The sequence below is a fragment of the Bemisia tabaci genome, chromosome 2, assembly GCF_918797505.1.
Source record: "Bemisia tabaci chromosome 2, PGI_BMITA_v3".
Taxonomy (NCBI): Eukaryota; Metazoa; Arthropoda; class Insecta; order Hemiptera; family Aleyrodidae; genus Bemisia; species Bemisia tabaci.
Genome location: NC_092794.1, coordinates 9,432,245 through 9,452,492, shown reverse-complemented (window position 1 = coordinate 9,452,492; position 20,248 = coordinate 9,432,245). Strand labels below are relative to the sequence as shown.

The window sequence follows — 20,248 nt, the reverse complement described above, 5'->3', positions numbered from 1 at the left end:
ATTTCTCCTTCCTAATTGTTATATTGATAAATGGTGGCAAATTTTTTCTTTTTTTTTCAAAATCTTCAAATGAGCTGGAATTACCTACTGAAAAGTTTCCAAAAAAAATAAAATGCCAAGTACGAGAAAGCGTTACAAATAAAATACTCTCATGTTCATCAGGTTGGTTCAGAAAACAAATTTATTTGTGACAACTTCTGAATGGTTGAAGATGAAGCTTTAATTTTGGTTAAATTTGAAAATAAATCCTAAAATACATCAAGATCCTTGTCTGGTTTTTTGAGCCATTTTTCCGAGGGCAAAAAAAGTAAACGGAAAAGTGAAGTACTTTTGTGTTCCAACCAGAACTATTCCACCTAAACAATCACCTTCCAAATAGTCAATAAGTTGCTTTATTCACCATAACCATTTATTGATTGAAGATTGAGGTTTGATTTCGGTCATTGCAAGACTTCGCTTTTATTTGTTACAGGGATCCCACGCAGATGACATTCATGAAGAAAAGAAATTGAATAAAACGCTGGCAGATTTACATTATCTAGAAATTGTAAGATTTCACTGAACTTTCTATTTAGCATTCATCTCCTGAACAGAAAGAAAGAAAAAAAAAATTATTACCTTCTTTTGCTGTTATCACTTCTAGACTAGAAGAGGAGGGGATATTGGAATAGATTTTCAGAACAGAGACCCATGTTATGTACCCGGCAAGAATTGGTTATCAGGTGTTTTTCTAAAATTATTTACTGGAAATCAGATAGTAAGTTTTATCGCCCCAGATTTTGAATGGTTACATGCCCATACTCATTTCTAAAAATAATCGAAAACACAGGAAAATGCGGAAACAAGGCTAAAATTCAAAATACGCAGGCAGGACGTTTCGGTACTTTACAGCACCATTATCAACTGCTAAAATAGAACTAAAAATAAAAAAGAAATTAAAATACAAATCCAGCAAACGGCGTTACATGGTGAAATTGGTATTGGAATGAGACTGCAGTGATAACAGAATAAACAACAAGGCACGAAATACAACAAACATCGGAAAACGAGAGGAAACTGATCACTGATGATTAAGGAAGTAAATTGCTTAAGCATTTATCCACATTTATAAATGCCGCCAGGTGGCACTAGTGACAGCAGTATATGGCGCGTGAAACAAGCCGAAATAGATCGAGCTCAGACGATTACTAAAAATATGATGCACAGTACTGTGCCCATGTATGAGCGTTGCCCTCAATTTAGGTGAAAAAGGTGATGGAATCGGAAGAAAAAATCACTCTTAAGTGGTGTCACTCAGCGCTTGACCACCTTTTCCTAGGCTATAATGTCCTTTATAGACGATCCTCTATCTAATTTTGTAGTTCTGTAAAAATTATCAATGAAACTAAAAATAGAGATGGAAGAAAAATGAATGTCAAATTCAAGTTTCCCTTTTGCACTTAACAAATACACTTTAATACACTATATTATTTAGTGCGAACAAATTTTAGAATGAAAGGAAAGATTTTTGTGTGAATGAAAAGAAAACATTTCAGATAATTTCACATAGTGAACCTATTTCCTAATTTAATTGTTTTTTATTTTCTAATTGTTTCTTATTTTCTTATTGTTTCTTATTTTCTTATTGTTTTTTAGGAATTAAACAAAATTCATGGTCCTGGATCAGAAAAAAGCCGGCATCGTAAAGATGGTCACAGCACAGGTCAATCGACACCAGTAACTTCGTCAAGCACACCAGCAACCTCCAGTTTTCAGGTAGAATCTGATTTTTTTTTCTTAATGGAACCCTAGAGGAGGTACGAATTTAAGCATTCTTTTTTATGTCTTTTCTTCGAAATTTCATTTAGAAAGACGATTTGTGCAAAAAGTTACTAAATCCCAGCCCTACCAAGATATTTTTGTTTTTATTTAGCACTAGTCAAGGAAAATTTGAATTTCCCGCTTACGAGAAAAACCAGAGATTAAGAGAGTCAAATCCTGTGCTGTAATGGTTTTGGTAAGTTTATTAATCCAGAAGTGTTCCTTCTCTGCCCTGTATTATTCAAAAAGTAAACGATTTCCAATAGCTACACCGAAGTGCCAAGATTGATGTTGCTATATTTTCATCCCGCTTTGACTGTTGTGGCTACGTTTAGTGTGTAATTTAGTTCCTGTAGATAATTCATTTTATATGAGCATGAAGTTTGAATTCGTGCACCAAAAAACGTTTATATCTTGGTTACAAGGTACTTTCACTACTGTTTGTCTCAAAAATCGTATTTTACTCAAAATTTTGATGAGAAAACATACATTTCAAAGCTTGAATTTTACACTTTTCCTGACGGTTCACTCACCCAGCAACTGCCTATCCTTTTCACACTCACCCATTGAGTAGGAAAGAAGTTGAGGTTAAATATTTGCAACTGAGTCTAGGCAGACTGCTAGCTCCTTAAATTCTTGAAAAATAATTATTTTCTTTATTTATTTGAACCGTAGTTGCATATTTACCAGACCACAGATGGTTATGGTACAGGCCAAATTTATTATTTTATCATTTATTCAATATATCATCAATAAAATTATTTTTGTTTTAAAAAATTGAGTCAGTGTTTTGAGAATGAACTTAAAATAAACATATGTTCAGATTTTTTTTTTCTAGTTTTTTTTTTTTTTTTTTTGCAGTTTTCTGTTTTGCATTTGTTTTTTTTTTTAGAAAAACTGTTTGTTGCCCCTAATTACTTGTGCTGCTGAACAAGGCAAGCAAAAAAATACCAGTACGCCAATGGATTAATCAAATTGAAATGAAATGATAGAAAAATTTGTTTGGGTGGTTTGTTTCGGGTCACATTCTTGTGCCGAAGAGTTAAAATGACATGCTTTTCTACTTATACATCTGCATCTTACCACATTTTGCCTCTCACTTTCTTTTATCCGTGGCCCTCTTCTTGTCCTTATATCAAAATTTTAGTGTTAATCTCTTGGCGACTAACAATTTTAAGAAACTGTTCTAAGAATCTCAAAGGATAGAGCCATACAAAAATTCAAACACGGCACCATGAAAAATTTGAAAGTTTTGCATGACTTTATTTGTATCTTGACCAACTTGTATCATTTGATTTCAGGGCGAAATTATGCAGGAAATAGATGCATCTAAAGAGAGGCTTGACAGTCACCAATCAGAAAGTAAAGTTGGTAGCCAATCAGAAGATGAAAGTAAGTCAGCAATCGTTTAATTGAATTTTTAAAGTCTGATCTTCAGTTCATTATGAAACTGAGCATTTACATGCCAAACATACTGCTGCGCTAAGAAAGAGCACAGTATTTTTTGAATTCTTGAGTTTGGAATTATTTCAAGAATCAAAGTAATTTGCATCGGAGAATCTGATAGAACTTATCACAATTGTCAACAAGTTGTAATGAACAAGACGAGAACAATTTCTACCGTTCGTAGAGAAATGAAGATTTTGCATAAGGTTGAACAGCAGGAGAGCTTCTGAACGGAGATTGCAAGCGCCGAGATTTTCAGAATGATTGATCCTCTTTGTTAAAACACTATGGAAAGCTAGTGAGGTAAAAGGAACTTCCCTCTTATATTGCTCCAATTTTTGTCATCTAAGCTCATTTATAGAAATAGGTCAGTTGTGCTGGTCACTAAATCGTGTTTTGATGCTTGATTCTTGTAGCCCTGCTAAAAATAAGATCTGTCCAAATGGCAACTTTCTATGTTTAATACTCACCAAGATATCACACTTTGAAAAATTTGGTTTATGACGTCATCCACCGAGGTAGTGATACCCTTAGTTTCTTCCACTTTGCTTTAACGGAGTTTCTTGTTGAGCAACCAGTGCAAATGTGTGTATGACTGACTGATAGAAGCAAGGTGGAAGAAACCAAGGGTGTCTTCACTGTGGTAGATGACGTTACGAACCTGACTTCTCAAAGGGCAATACCTCTTTTAATATTGGACGTAGAAAGTTGCTGTTCGGACAGATCTTTTTATGTTTAGCTAATCGACAAGAATCAAGCCTCAAAACACGATTCTGTGTACAGCGCAACTGACCCATTATCATTCACAGAAACGTAATATGAGGCTGACAGGTATGTGTCAGGGTCGAAGGCTGAGGCTGACTCAAAGTTAATTTACTAAAAATCCTGGGTTTCAAGCCTGCAGTCACTATGCTGTTTCTTGTTTATGTATAATTATCAGAAACTTCAACAACACTGGTCCATTTGAATTTTCAGCATCGCAGCGAGAAATCAGACGAGGGCGCTTTAGTGTTGTGGTGCGACCTGATTCCCTCATTCAAAATAATTATGGTTCAGACCAGAGCAGCCAAGTTAATACCAGGGATGACACGGCGACAAGTAATAGTGAAAGCAATAATCAGGTTAGCTATGGACTATTCAATGTACTCAGTTGTTGTTTTTGCTTTTAGGAGTGTGTAAACAAACATTATGTGCTGATGTTTTTAGTTTTGCTGACGAGTAATCCTTACTGTAGTATGGTTTGATTGCCAGTCAAATGCCTAATGATAAAATGATTTACTATTTATGAATGACTCTTTGCATTGTTTTTTTCCCCCTTCATTTTCTAAGATTATGTAGAGCATTTTATTTTTGTCAGATTTTTATCAATTTTCCACAGAATTTTTCTGTTGGATCTATGAAAATTTCAGTGTTTTTCAAAAGTTAGATCTCACAAGTATTTCAATACGGCACACCAATAAAAAACACAGGAAGGCAGGTCAAATTACTAGAAAAAAGACTCCATCCCAATTCAAAATAAACTGTGCAAGCAGAGTTTTCTCATCTTATCTCTAGCTGTACGTACTGAATTATCTTATGAATGGTCATTAGAATTCACTTAACCAGAAAGATACATCAGCCGCTCGGCACTGACAAACTCATTTGTTTGCTGAGTGTTTTTATTCGCACAGATTTAAGCTCGTGGCTCATCGACTTTTTTGTATGTTTTAGCTTGTTGTAATTATTTAAGATGGATCCTCAGATTTTGGTCCCGAGAATACTTACAGTTTTAATGTATTGTAAATTGTCTCTGGTCGTGAATTCTTTTGGAATTATATTTTTGACATGTTTGGATTATTTTGTAAAACTGGAAGGTCTTCAGACTTATCATCAATGAATTTTTATACAGGAAGTCATCTTTTAAACCCCTGAAATAAATTCAATAGTTGAGTTTTTAATTTTCAATCAATTTTGATGTGTTGTTTGCACTTTAATTCTGCATTTTGAAAGATGAGTTTGATTTAAAATTTATGACTGATCATAGACTGACTTTTCAAGTTTTTCCAAAGTAATCTCTTCATGGCTAAAATTTACAAGATATCCAAAGGATACCAGAATGTATAACTTAAATCTGAAAATTCGCCCAATGTTCTGTAAAAAAATTCCAATGATCGATTGACTGATTCCACTGATATTGTATACCAAAATATTGTGTAAGATTGAGATTATTTAAAAACAAAAAAGCCCAAATGAATATAAAAGGGAGAGGGTTCTTGGTTTGTTTCAACTAAAACTAGGGAGAAACTGGCAAAATATATATTAGTTAATTTAATTGGTTTTAACCTATTAGAAGGTAGCCATTTCAACATTTTTTTTCCCCATTACTTAAATAATGTGTTGGTATGCTTCACACTGATACATGTACGCAAATTTTGTACTCTGTTGTCATTTGATTTCCCAAAAAGAGTGAGGAAGTGTGAGGGCTGCAGAAGGATACCGTTTATTGCAATATGCCTCGTTGCCGAACCACTACTCACTTACTGAATTTTTGGAGCTGAAGTGTTTGCATTAGTGAAAAAGCAATGAGTTTCTGGTTTCTTTGGTTAAAATTTTGAAAAGTATTTTGTCAACTCTCCAAGGGTTTTTCTTTCTTCTTTCCTCTTTCCGGTCCCAACAAATTTTTACAACTGTTCCAAAGATCGAAAGCAAAATATTTAATGGAAATAAAGATAGTCTGATTTAATTTTTGAATAAGAAAGAATCAAATTGTAAGAAGAAACTCTCATTGTCTACCGAAAAATTTATTTTGATTTTAGTATGGAACGAAACGTTAGTTTTTAAGTAACTGTTTTGTGAAAAGTAAATTTGGGAGACTGGAATTTCTTCTTGAATAATTTAACAGCCTCAAATCGTTTATATTTCAAAGGATATTTCAAGTAAGAGTGGTAGCGTTCATATAAATTCTAATGTATAATCTATAATTGGTAAAAGTCATCGTAAAATTTTTCATGAGGACTTAATTTTGCACTGACTGCGCAGTCTTTATTACTTGATTTTGTCTGGCTTATCCAAGTATTCTAGTGACTAGCAAGTTCATTTTCTCAAGTTTTGAAGGTTTTTGCAGCAAATTAGGAACAAGTTTACGAATAACATGTTTTATTGCTGCGATGCAATCTTTTTTGCTATTTAGTAGTCTCTCTTTCAAATATTGACTGTCTTATTTATAATTTATTTTATCTTATATAACAATTTGATTCTGGCTTCGATTGTAAATGATCTAATTTTATTCCAACTCTTTTTTGTAAAAAGTTTTTAGTAACAAATTAAATTAACAAGGAAGGATAAATGTAGTTGCAAAATAATCCAGGTGGAAATATGTCTGTTTTAGGAATATTTTTCTTTATTTTTCTTTTCCTTTTTTATAATTTATGAGTTTTTCTCTTCTTTTTTCTTCTCATTATGCCCACCTTATCTCTTGACAGTTATTGTTGTGACTGTTCCTATTTCCATTCTTGTCCTACCTCTTTAAGTTTTTCCTCTTTTTTTTGTTTTAATACAATTTTTTCCCTTTTCTGCCTTAACTGAAGTAAATTTTTTTTACATTTTAATACAGTCGGTGCCCACTTCAATTAGTCCACGTAATAGGCGCTCGCCCACCTGTGACATTTACCGAGCAGCAAGCACTCAGACATTCCCCTCACCATTTGTTAATCCAGAAATTGAGTGCGAGTCATCTATTCGTCGAAAAATCAGCATCCAGTCCAACCCATGCTGCAGCACAATTCTGGAGTCCGTTTATCAACCTGATATGCGCCGTGCTCAAAGTGGAATGAACCTTTCAAACGAAAGTCAGCGAAAGATCTCTGTGGACAGTTGTGGCTTTCCATCAGTGTCGCAGCAAAGACAAAGGAAGACAGGCCTCCTTGGTGTCAAATCTTTACAGCAGGAAGTACCAACAACCGAGCATGCACAGGTAGGTCAACAGAGACGAAGAGACTGTGAGCAGTTGAAACGATGGCCGAGTGATAATGTTTTGAACAACTACGCCAACTCTGAGCAAGCATTGCTGTTCCGCTCAAGAAAAAACAGCTACGGCTCGAAAGTATGCATGCTGCGGCAGGCTTCAGCAATTGAGCCACGGGATATCCTGCGGGCAAAAATCCGAGAAGCAAAAAGCATGGTTGATATAAATAATGAAAACTACTTGGTTAAAGACAAACCCATTTATGACCAGTTCTTTTCAAACCATGAGGTTTACCACACAGTGCATGGTGGCTACTTACACAAAAGAGTCCCGAATCAAGATCTACCCTCCAAGTACGAGCTAGTCTGTGGTAAAAATTGCTGTGTCGATCGGACACGTGACGTGTCGAAAGTTAATGCAAGTCAGTTTGAGGGATGGGCATATCCAGATTCTCTTTTGCCACACTTTGCGTCATTCAAAACGCGGAGCTGGAATGATTTGTCACGCTACTCTAAAGACTCAGGGTTTGATTCTCTGACTTTCTCTTCTCATCAAGCACCAGATGATAAATTCTCAACAACACCAGTTAATTACCCAATTAAGAACCTACAGTATTGGCAGCCAAAGAAGATGCAACGGGTAAGAGCTTTATTTTTTTTTCAGGGTAGCTTTGAACTAATCATTTGGGGAACTTGAATCTTCTTTGCTTTCAGCCAATGGACCTATTTGAAGCATGTGTCGCACTGAAAAAATGTTGTCATCAAAAGTACAACTTGACTCTGTAAATAAACCTCTAATACACTTTAAATACGGTGTCAGACTGGCCTAATCCAATTTTGTCAACTTTCTGTCTTCTTTTGGACGTTCAGCTTTTAGATGTTTCATCAGTTTGACACTCTATGAAACCGAATCTTTTGTTTGCCAGTAATTATTTTTATTTATTTATTAATAAGAATTAAATTATCACAGGTACGAACTCCAACAGTTTTTCTACATTCAGGGTGTACATGATTATTATTTCTTTTACTTTCATCAAATCTATATCTGGTAAGACTGGAGATACACTTGTTGCCATTTGCAAGGGAACTACACATTTCCAATTGAATGATATCGGCGATATATGTATATGCTAAGACAACCCTCTCTGTGGATTTATATTGTATCCTTATGTCATCAAACATATCCTGAAACTTACCTTTTACAAAATTTTGTCCCCCGACCTTAACTGTCCCCCCAATTTTGACTGTTTGTTCATGGTACTTTCTACGTTCTATCTCATATCCTACGTGTTTTTTGATGAGAATGAACTGTAATCAATTAAATATGCATGAGAAAGTGGGAACAGATTTCTATGAAGAATGTGTGAATGAGGTATCTAACAATTCGTTAGTGCGTTAGTGCAGCTTAAAGTAATTGATTTAGGAACAGAATTTTTTTACTGATTTTGCTGGACTTTTTTTAAAAGTCCAGCACCAGAAGTCAGCTTTTTAATAAAAAGAGACAGCTTTGTTAAAAGTCAGTTCTTTCTGCTCCACTGTGATAGAAAGATATACCCTCAGGAATTCTTTTTCACTCAAAGTTACATTAATTTTTACCAGCATGAAATTTTACCTCTTTGAGAAATGAGCCGTAAGGGGGTTTGTTTTTGTTTTTTTTTTCAGTCTTCAAAGAGTTTTAAGACCTGTGCAAGAAGTTGGTGTTCATGAAACGAAACTAACTGTTTGTGCATGTGATCAAAATAATTGTTTAGAAGTTTCCCTATGAAGATGCCTTCTTTTCCCACCTGCATCTGCCAGACTTACTACTTCTTACTTGTTAGCTTTCATCACTGCATGAATTCTTAACATAACACAGCTAAATACTTCCTCTGTCAAAAGGGGCATGAGAGAAAATTTTAGATGCCTACAAAGGAAATTGGTTTTTAAAATAAATCAGCATTAACAGTTGACCTGTACCCCACTCATAAATTATTTTGGCTTATAAAACCCACAAGAATTAGTGAGTGTGAAAAATTGCAGTTGTTTAGAACTAATTGTTGTTACACTGTGGAGATTTTTACAGAAAAATGACCCACACCCATTTACTGAGAGAGTTGCTTACCGCCTACAATCGAGTAAATGTTAGCTTATTTTTCGTGCTAGAAAATATGGTGGACTACATGAATATTCCTGTAGAGCAGTGGAGATTTTGCAAGTTGGCAAGACTGGTTTTTCTCTATTTAAACCCATTAAAAATATCGATTTTAGGTTAGGCAAGCTGCCTCACCAATATTCGATTGTTTTACATATATTTAAGTGGTTGATAAAAAGTGTTGCCATCTGTCAAGAATCACCACTGCTCGAATTGTATATTTTTTACAGCAAACTGCAATTTTTACCCACTATATTTTAGAGAAATTGAATTTTAAAGAATTTAAAAAATGGAAGCTTTGTTCCTCTCTGTTTCTCCTTCAATGGTCTTGCGAGCTAAATGCAGCTTAGGTATCGGAGACACCTTAAAAAAGCAACACGTATATTGAAATTGAAGAATTTGTGGGAAAGTCTGCCATTATTTGAACAATTTTTTTCTCAGGATGCCTCTCATTATGATTTACTTTATCAAGAAATTCGTTCAGATTTTGATTGCAACGCAAAATTTCATTTCAAGATAGAGACATTCATGAGCTGTATTTAAACTTAAAACATAGAGTTAAAGTCTCCTAAAATTTCACTTGGTGGCACAGTTAAATAACTCTTCATGCTGATTGATACAATTTATATCGACGGTGAAACAACCAGACCATGTATCTTGGTTTACAACGCTGTAGATTTCGTGTCACACTTTATTTTTTAAATGGAAAACTACTGAGAGTCAATTTTTGAAAATCTCCGTGATTTTTTTTCTCTTTGCGGAAAAACTCTGTGGAAACTTCAAGGAATGGTATTGATTTGTTCTCCTTCAATAAATAAAATGGCGGCAGAGATTTTTAAACACCGCAAACGAGATATGTGGTCTGGTAATTTCACCGTTGATATAAGAGAAGTGGGGGAATCAAGTTTTTCTCTCTGTCTCTTTCTCTCTAAATGTTGCAACCTTAGAAACATTTCCATTAATTTTCCTTCATGAAAAAATTGACTATAGTAAAAATGTTAAACTTGTAGTGGGAATGTGTTCTTTACTGTGCAATTAGTAAGAGAAATCTTTGTTAAACAAGTTAAAAAAAAAAATTGTCGTTCAAGCTGTTTTTGGCTCGTAGGTAATCGATATACTTTCACTGATGCCTTGCATATCTCATCTTATTTAATTGTTCAATATGAATGTAAAAATTATTGTGCCAAGTAGAAGAAAACGAATTTAAAGTTAATATGCGGAAGTGGAAGTTAATGCACTTCTAATGTTGCTCCGCGTTAAAAAAGTATGCATTCAATAGTCAATTTTGATACTTAATTCTCCGACTTGCAAGTGTGTAAGCTCGTCATACTTTATTTCACATTTCATGAATTCATCGATTTAATTTGCCCGCTTTTTAGAGGACATTCACATTCACACCTTTAGTGTCTTATTGAACTAATAATGAAAGCTCCTAAAAAGAGTTTGTAGTATTCATGGTTAAAACTTATGCATACAACGAATTATTCCTTTTTACCCTTGTTGTTCATGTAAAAATGTTATTATATATATTTATTATCTGTTTAATATTTCTATTATCTATATTATTTATTTTATCATCTATTTTTATATTTTTTTATTACAGCACGAACCTGGGTCAAGTTTTGGCCATCCTAGTCCTAAACAGTCGTACGAAGAATTATTATCAAATCTTCTTCACAGGTATGCCCTCTTTTTTCTTCTCTACTTCTTACAAGTATGATGGGTTGAGGGTACACAAAACCATCTCTTCGTCAGAAAGGAGGGGGAAAATGTGTATTATTGAAGAATTTTTTACAGAAGGTACTATCCCCTCAGCCTGTTCTATACCTATTTTGCAATTTATTTATTTATTTATTTTTTTTTTATTATTATTTTTTTTTTTTTAGCAAGGTTGTTTGATACGGTCCTTCTCTGCTTCCCCCTTCAGGTTGATATAATTATAAAATGATCCCTCTACATTTGCCCTAAATATTCAGTTGCAAATCATTAAATAAGTCCTTATAATTTAGGGAAACAGTTCCTTAACTCTTGCAGTATTGAAGGCCTTTGTTCTTTTGGTTCAGATGCTGGAGAAAGTCAGGTAGAATTTCAAGTGGATAGTTTTTTTTTTTCCAATCCACTATTGGTTTTAACTCACTGTGTTTTAATTTTGACTCAGTCATTTTTCTTAGAGGCCTTTTCAAAATAGCTCTTGTAATTTTAGCTTGACGATAAAAGTTTTCCATTAAATGTTCAGGTAGCTGATAAAATGAGGGACTGGTTTACAAGTGTCATCAGGTACTTACTAGTAGTTCTCAAGTTTAAAGATCTGGAAATGTAAAGTTGAAGAGGTGAGGTCGCTCTAGTTGGAAGGAGTTTGAATACGTAATTGTCGAAGTTTTTCTTTTTCCATTACTTTCAGTTATCCAGTCATATCTTTAATTATTTTTGTATCCATTTCAGACAAAGGCTGGAGCTTGAATCATTGAGGCGCAAGCATCAAGAGGAAATCGAGGCGTTATCACAGCAAATGGAATCGGATTACCCAATGTCTCCTCCTTCGCAGTATGCCTCACGGCCAATGGCTTTACTGTATCAAACGCTTACTCCTATTTCTGTGCCATCTTCTTCAAGTAAGTTACTTACTGTGGCGATGCGATTAGATTTAGTAAAAACTAAAAAGAAACAGGTGCTAAATTATTTTCCTGTTAACTTTAGTCATGAGTACGACCCATTATGACATGAACCATACCTCATTTGGATTCACCAATTTTTCTCTGTAAAATCACTACCCTACTTTAAAAGTAGAGGAGGAAGATTTAATGGAATTGCAGTCACAGTTTAACCCATTTAGGTGGTAAAAGTAGAGCGCTGTAGAAGCAATGTGTAGATGTACGCTTTCGTTTTATAGTTACTCGTAGTAATCATCTAGTAAATTTCTGAGTCCATCTGTGAATTATGTCATGTTTTGAGGGCAGGGAAGAGGTGTGAGCTTGTGTCCATGGTTTGTAATGGGAGAGGGGTTTTATAGTGCATAAAGTCACACTAATAATTGGCTGAAAATGTTTTTATAATTTTGGTAAATACATAAAAAAAAGCCGACTTTTTACCAAAGGAGGAGGGGGATCCAACAAAGTGTGACATATTTCCAAGGGAAGAGAAGCATTTACCAAGTGGTTTGTTAGGCAGACATGCATAATGCACGCTCAACAGGAAGGAGGTGGGTCTACTATCCTGCATTTCCTCATAACGTGGTTTTCAAACGGTGTTAATTTTGTCAACTTTTTAAATTTACCAACAATTTTGAAATGCATTTTACATATTTCATCCCAACGATTGCTATTGTTTTTTTTTTGTTTTTCTTAGGAAGTGGACAAGGTAGCCTGGAGGGCTACAGCACTGCACCCCAAAGTCCCACTGAATCTTGTCCCAACTCTGCGAATGATTTTGCAACGCATACATCAAGTCAGCCAAGTGTCATTCAGTATGCGCGCGGCTCAGCATTTTATCTACAGCCTGCGGCACTCCGCTTTGTTTATGACTCTCCATCCCACTGTGCCCCTTCAGATTTGCCTGAGCATGAGCCAAGGTAATGATATGTCACAAGTTCCAGCCCACGTTTATGCTTTTTCTTTTTTTTATTTATTTATTTATTTTAGTATTTAAAAGTTGAAAGTTAGGTAATTGTTGATGTTTTAAGACCTGAAAACAGGCCTCCAATTTTAGGCAATTTCAGCCTTTGTTTCGTGTTAAGAGATACTGATACAAACATCTAGAACAGAAGGGTATCTCATTGATAGAAACTTCATTAATGTATTATGTATACACTCAAATTTTCAGTTTCAATTTTTTTTTTTCAATGTAAACTCTCAAAATCAGAGGTTTTTGTACTCTTAGATATTTTTGTTGTTTTATATTTAAGCGTATGTAACACTTTAGATATATAAAGGTGCCTGCTGAAGATGGAGAGCTCTTCAGAAGTTAGTCGTCAAATTAGAACCAATGTTCCATTCACTTAACAAACTCCTCTTTTTTAAAATTAATTTTTGTACAAATAGAAATGGATGGCATCAATTATTCTTATGCCACAATCAACTACTTCAGGTCACCAATGGTAATCAATAAGTAATGAGTACTGAGTACTGTGAGACCCAATAAATCTACCGATCACTTTTTGGTGTTGCAAAGTAGTACTGCAGCTCCTTATCAAGTGTTATTCTAAGGGTGAGTGAGGGTATGCAAGATAATTTGTTAATTTATTTCCTGAAGAAATACGTAAAGTTTAACTCAGAACGCACCTTTTGAACAACCGCAGAATTAATACTGTTGTAGTAGATGCTACTGAAAGTTTGAAGGCTGATACTTTTTTGGAATCTTTACGATTTTTGGTAGATCAAAAACTATTTTAAAGACCTAACTTTCTAGTGAAATTGTATACCTAATTATCATCTTCAAAAAAATTTAAGGTGCAAATTGATTTTGAGGAAATAAATTCACTTCCTTCAAAAGATTTAGCTTTTTTACTGGGTCATTTCTCTTTTATTTCTACTATTTAGAAATTAAAGAAGAAATAAAAAAAGAAAATACATTTCTTCCGCTTTACATTATAAAGACCGTTAAATGATATCCTGCCACTCGAAATTCCTCCAAGAGGGTTGATTTTGTAATATCAAAGGAAGGTAACACACATGTTTCTCCATGTGGGCTTGAGACAGGCCATCTGACCCCTGAACTTGAAAATTTCGAATGGCAATCCCCTTTTTTCACTGAGGACTTTCTTTCCCTTGCTTACACCCTAGAGTATTCTCAATGAGCTTGAAATAGATAAATTATCTTATTCACTGCGCATACTAGTAAAATTAGTATGAACGCTTGTTCTGTGTTTTTGAATATCAGAAATGAACAGGTTGCCCAATTTTGAAACTGTGTAAGGTGCAAATGCTATTGAAAAGAGTGTGGAAAGCAAGATTGCTAGGTTGTGTAAATACACTTCGATATTTTAGAATAGTAAGTGTGTAATTTTACTTCAGGGTAGCCTACTTAAATGAACTGCTATACTGTCGGCAATTATTTTAAAATTATGCATGTTATTCCCTTACTTAAAATGATTTGAGGCTGCGGAAAATTACTATAACAGTCTGTCTATTGTACGTAGAGTACATAGTGTCATGGTGTAAATCAGGCATGTTTAAGGAGGTACACTTTATATGCATTTGGAAGTCTACTGCACGCATGTGATTTTAAGAAAATTCCAACCGGACCAATCAGGGCCAATTCCTAAGAAAAAGGATTTGCGCAAAATTCCAGCTGAATTAGAGAATTTCAACAGTCATTTATGAACAGGGTGTCTATCATCAGGAAAAACTGGTAAAACCGGAAAGTATCAGGAAAAAATCAGGAAAATCGGACGTTTTATCAGGAATTTTTCTTACGCGAATCTCCTCAGCGGAGAAGTCTTACTGCTTTTTGCCTACCGTGCCAGGTCGAGTCGTCGCGCCGTCTTTGTTTCCAATAATTTCTCACCTGTAGCGCTCGTGTCGTATAGTGAAGGCATCATCAAAAATCAGGAAAATATCAGGAATTTTCAAGATGAATAAATCAGGAATTTTTTACAAAATATCAGGAAAATATCAGGATTTTTCAAAATAAAATAATACTAGACACCCTGATAAAGCTCTCAAACGTCGCTGAAAAAATGACATTCTTTTAAAAGGGGTAACAACAAGCTATGTTGGTAAGATGTGTTTCTGAAGCAAAACATGCAAACTTGTCGTAAAATCTTAATTTATCTTAATTTCATAGCATGGATGGAGGATTTAGACAAAAATTAATCGTGTTTTGGTTGCAAGGTTTGCACAGATAAGCTTAAAAGAGCCATACGCAACGGGGGGTTCGCAAAAATTCGACCTGAAATAAAATTGTTTTTGTTCTTTAATCTTCCAGACATGATTGTCACAACAGCAAAAATTGATGTGTGGTAAGATAGGGAAACAATTGCTCAACTGGTGGAGCGAAGGGTTTATCGGTAGTGAACTGAAACACCGGGGACTTGAGAGAAGGAGTGTACACTTTTTATTGATGACCGTGCTAGCGAAGAATGCATTTTTATTTTTAGTTGTTTAAACTGTTTTTGTTGGAAATCCTTGTCTTTCCTAACAAAGCTAGTAAGCTTTACGCTAGTTTACATGTCTCCTCTGAGTTCTTGTGTGCCAAAGAGTCTAGGTGAGGGGTCTGAATTTTGACAAGAGCTTTGGTAATGTGATAAAATTTTGAAGAGTGTCTTTCTAATCCTGTTCGGAGTTGTAAACATTTGCATGTGCAATTCCCATATTTTGCAGGGGTAGCTTTTAAGCGCTCAACGATAAGTTATATCCGCAAAGCTTGTGATACAATTGATAAGCTCGTCTGCTCATTTTTTAACTTTAATATTCGCAGTTGTTGCATCTTGTGACTATTGTACGATTCTTGGTTAAATTTTGATTTAAATATGAAGAGGCTTATAAATAGAGGCACTACCATAGTCTCAGATGAAATTGCAGACTTAATTTCAGCGAGTTTAAGTTTGTTCATCATCCTTTTCCTTCCCAGTTTCATCACTAAGGTTTTTTATGTACTTGTAATCAATTTACTTGTCAAAGAGTTTAAAATTTTCCCTGTCTGAGTCAATAACAAAGGAGATTATTAGTCTTTGAAGAGCGAAGGTCTTTTTACCAAACTCTTTGGAGACAAAGGGCTCTGGATTATGAAGGTTTCTTAGCTCAAAATGAAATAAGTGTAATAATTTTAATGTGTTATTTAGGATACAGCTTGTATCATGCTGACTTCGAACATCACTTATTCTGTGTATCATGTATTATTTTGTTTAACTATTGTATCAGCTAGTCTTAGTAGTAGTTAATTGTTAAGTTTTGTCAATGCAATAATCTTCCTGACCTGATTCTTGGATTCTGCTCCCATTGATACGAATTATACACGGCTGAATAGATTAAGATTTCTCTTAACCTGTATGATCAAAGCTTAGTGTGATGAAAGAAATTTCATATTTTTCTGCTATTTTTTCGCTCCTCTCATCGTAGTTTGGACTCATCTTTTCAATGATGGTCAAGTCGAATATATCGATAAATGAGCAATCATTCCAAAATTTCACTCTGAGTATCAAGATAAAAATATATGGTGCTAAGAGTTTGTAAAATGTTCTCATATCAGTCAAGTGAGCATGCACTTGCAATGTATGAATCTTACAGGACAGGCTTACAGGACCAGTCATATTGTTGTTCCTCATAGCTCTACAGAAAACTGAACAAGAAAAAACCTCAGAAGTAAAAAGGCATTTTCACTATACTTGTTTCCATCTTCAGTCTGTCCGGTCATCCCCTGGATCCTTGGTTAGTGGCTCTTTGCAAGGCAAATTTTATAATTTTTTGCTAAGTTATCAAATCTTTGAAAATGTGAGCCATACTTTAATTTCAGTAAAAACAGTTTAGTTCCATTTCCGCTTTTCATTGCTATCTTCCAACATTGGAAATCTATTTTTCAAGCTGGTTGGGGCGAATTGTCAGAATGGGGCTGTTGCATGATCAAGGCTGTGCTTTGAAAATACATAGGTTTAAAAAAGGAGAAAAGAGGAAAAGGAAAAAGGAAAAGAGACCTAAAGTTGTGGTATTGAAAAGAGCATTTCTCTTTGGCCTGAAGCCTCTGACGTTTCATGCAGCTCAACCTATGCTTTTGGCCACTGTGAATCCAATCTAGTGTCGTTGCTGTACGGTCCATGCCTGTGTTTACGAGATACTCTCATTACATTTTAGGAACTTAGCTCACAAACTAACGATTTCAGGTATAAAGAAAAAAAAAACAGCAAAAATAATTATTTCAAACAGCAATTACTTTGCAAGCATTGTTGAAATACATGATTTTTGGTTGCATTATAAGTGAGATAACAAAATCTGTTGACTTGATGTTTGTCCGTTTGAACTGAGGTTGGATTAATGACGACCTTAAAAGTCATTTTCTAAAATTTCATTGAGTTCAAAACTGGAAAATTTAGGTACTCTGTTTTTATGTTCTTTCCCAAAAATCAATCAAGGAAATAATGTAACTGCCTCATTGCCACCTCAGAAAATAATGAAATCGCACTTTTTCTGTTCCTGATTATTTATGTTTACTCAGCAATCATACGTATAATTATAACTAATAAGCCTATGTGATGGGACCCTAACAAGAAAAAATTATGTTTTGTAAATTTTATTTAGAATCAAGCACCCATCAATTTTCAATTTTATTCAAATTCAGCAACATCTAACTCAGACTTTTTGTTTCATTTTTAAACCATATACTGAAGAGTTTTTTTAAAACTGAATTTTCCTCTTTTACACATCCTTAAAAGTATCATTTTTTCTTTTATTTATCAGAGTATTTTTCTTCAAGCCAATTCAATGGATCCAAAAATCAGGCCAATGTTAATGGGTTGAATGATGCTCAATCTTAAGAGTGTATTCTTGTAAAAATTGATCTTTTTTAAACCTTGCCTTTGTTCGCTCTCTGTAACTAAGAATCTTTCAGATCTTTAACATACTTCCTACATGAGGCAGAGATTTTCAATTTTACCATTTATTGTTTTGTGAAATTTTTCAAGAAGTGTAATGATAGCATTTTTTTTTTTTTTTTTTTTTTTAAAATAACTCTTAAGCTCAATAATATGACTGAGAGCTAGATAAATTCGGCTGCGTTGCAGCATTCCAAAGTTTTAGCTAACAACTTATTTCTGCCTTAAAATTTTCATATTTTAAGTAAAAAAATGGAGGGAACTTTTGTCAAATCATAGAGTTAATTCATAAACAACGTCAGCATGAATTTGAATACATTTTTGAATGAATGAATAAATTGTCTGTCAATATTTTGGAATGTTGCAACATTTTCAAGCCTTTAAGGCCTTATCTCTGTCAGATAGACCAGCAGGGTTGCCACTTTTTGCGGCCACTCCAAGTCTCAAGATGATGATTTTTAGTCTACAATCATGACAACCCTGCAACCGTGTATTAACCCAGTTACCTACAAGGTGAAAATGAGGGAATAGAGGGATGAATTTTCCATCAGAGCAGTTTGTGCTTCTCCAATATGTCCTCAATTTCAAGAACATTCTTCAGCTTAAGAGTTGATTTTAGAGACACCCAGTCGCACCATCATGTTTTTTAGAACCTTGTTTTTGTCCTGAAATTTTGTAGCGGATCACAGTAGTGTGATTGGTCATACCCAGGTGCATGCTAGTAGGTTAGAGCCTCTATCTTAGGCACAACTCAGAGATCCATTCTCAAATTAATTTAAGAAAAACCAGTGCTAGCATTAAGTCTCTTGCAAAATGTTATGGAAGAATGAAGTGTAAAATCGAAAATCCCTGCTGCATGCAAGGTATTCACAATTTCAGAGAGCCAATTTTCATGAGTCAGAGTTCCAGAACATTTTTTGATTCTTAGTCTTGTAATACATTCCTAATCTAAATTTTTTATTGCGTAGAATGTTTCTGAGATTGGATGTGTACCAATATTTTATCATTTTAAATTTTTACAAAGAAATGAGATCTATTTGTAAGCAAATTTCAAATTTGCAACAATCTAGACAAATTCATGGATATTATTTGTATTGTGTTATTAAAACTTGAAAGAGCTTGTGACTGTGTTATCTTGCAACAGAAAATAAAATCAGTTGATTTTAGTCAAATTAATCCATTTCTGATGTGTTGTTCATTTAGTAAGAGAAGAAGATAATAATGGAAGAGTCATTGATGACCAAAAATAGGATATATCTTTGAAATATGAAGGAGGAATTGAAAGTGCTCTGCCATTTTGGTTCCTCGCAGCGGGGCGATTATTGAACTTGATAGACAAAGCTATAGACAAAGAAGACATAGAGGGTATAAAGCAATCCTATCGGTTGAAATGGGTGGTTCTCATAGACTAAGGGGGAAAATGATAGACTAACTGTCGGGTCTCTCGTGGGTTGCCGTTAGTTAGTCTATTACCTACCTCCTTTGTCCATTGTAACCACCCGCTTCTACCAATAGGATCCCTCCAAATCCTATTTGTCCTCTTTGTCTATTGCTTTGTCTATCAATTTCAATAATCAGCCCGCAGGTAAGCGTGCCATTAGCGCCGCTCAGTGGATCGAGTCAATCAGAGAGGTCGGACATGAAATTTTTTATCAAAACTGCAAATTTTGATGTTTAAATTGCCACACTTTAAATTTTGAGGGGTGTTTCCAGAAAAAAAATTTCACGAGGAAACCATTTGAACCATTTTTAAAATCTCAAAGGTTCGATTTAATGGAGTTTTGAGTAAAGCTTTAAGTTTCCATTTTGTGCGACCCCTCCAATGGACTCGATCCACTGTGCGCTGCGCCGCGGTGAAGTGGTGATTGCCTGGACACTGGACAGTCCAAGCGCCCTCACGTCCATGCGTATGCAATGCAGACATCCATGGAGCCCGAATAGTTGCACATAGGATTTAAAATAAGTGTTCGTCGCATTCGACACTAACTGAGAGCGCTTTGCTCGTTTCTCTGCTTGGACCGTAACTTAAATCCAGCGTCGCCTATTGTGCTGACGAAGTTAACTAGTACTGATTTTTATTGCGACAATCTCACTAATTTTTCGAATAATGCTTCGATCGTTTGAATATTCTTAGTGCAACATTACCTTCCTAAAATGTGTACTGCGGCCTCTATACCTTCTCTGATCTATAAGAACAGGGTGTCTCCTGGTCCGTAAAGTCGAGAATTAGTACCAATTTTTTTAAGGTGATCCGGAAATACTGAAAACGTACAGAAATTCCATATGTAGGACCGGAATTTTTTGCCTCATGCCTCGAGTGTTTTTTGAAACAGCCTGGAAAATACGCGTTCCGTTCCACAATGATTCTTAGGGAAGTTCTTTCCCGATAGATCGCGATTATGAAGCCA

General features: G+C 34.8%; 1 protein-coding gene across 1 annotated transcript in view; it reads left to right on the top strand.

Annotated features, from left to right (window-relative positions):
* LOC109040160 (uncharacterized) overlaps positions 1–19,020 on the top strand; it is a 52,698-nt gene extending 33,678 nt beyond the window's left edge. The window contains exons 28-35 of the mRNA XM_072297270.1: positions 473–547; positions 1,636–1,755; positions 3,102–3,192; positions 4,222–4,367; positions 6,839–7,828; positions 10,923–10,999; positions 11,762–11,931; positions 12,665–19,020. Coding sequence (XP_072153371.1) covers positions 473–547; positions 1,636–1,755; positions 3,102–3,192; positions 4,222–4,367; positions 6,839–7,828; positions 10,923–10,999; positions 11,762–11,931; positions 12,665–12,891 — 1,896 coding nt within the window. The 3' untranslated portion in view covers positions 12,892–19,020. The remainder of the gene's footprint in view (positions 1–472; positions 548–1,635; positions 1,756–3,101; positions 3,193–4,221; positions 4,368–6,838; positions 7,829–10,922; positions 11,000–11,761; positions 11,932–12,664) is intronic.
* Positions 19,021–20,248: the final 1,228 nt, after the last annotated feature.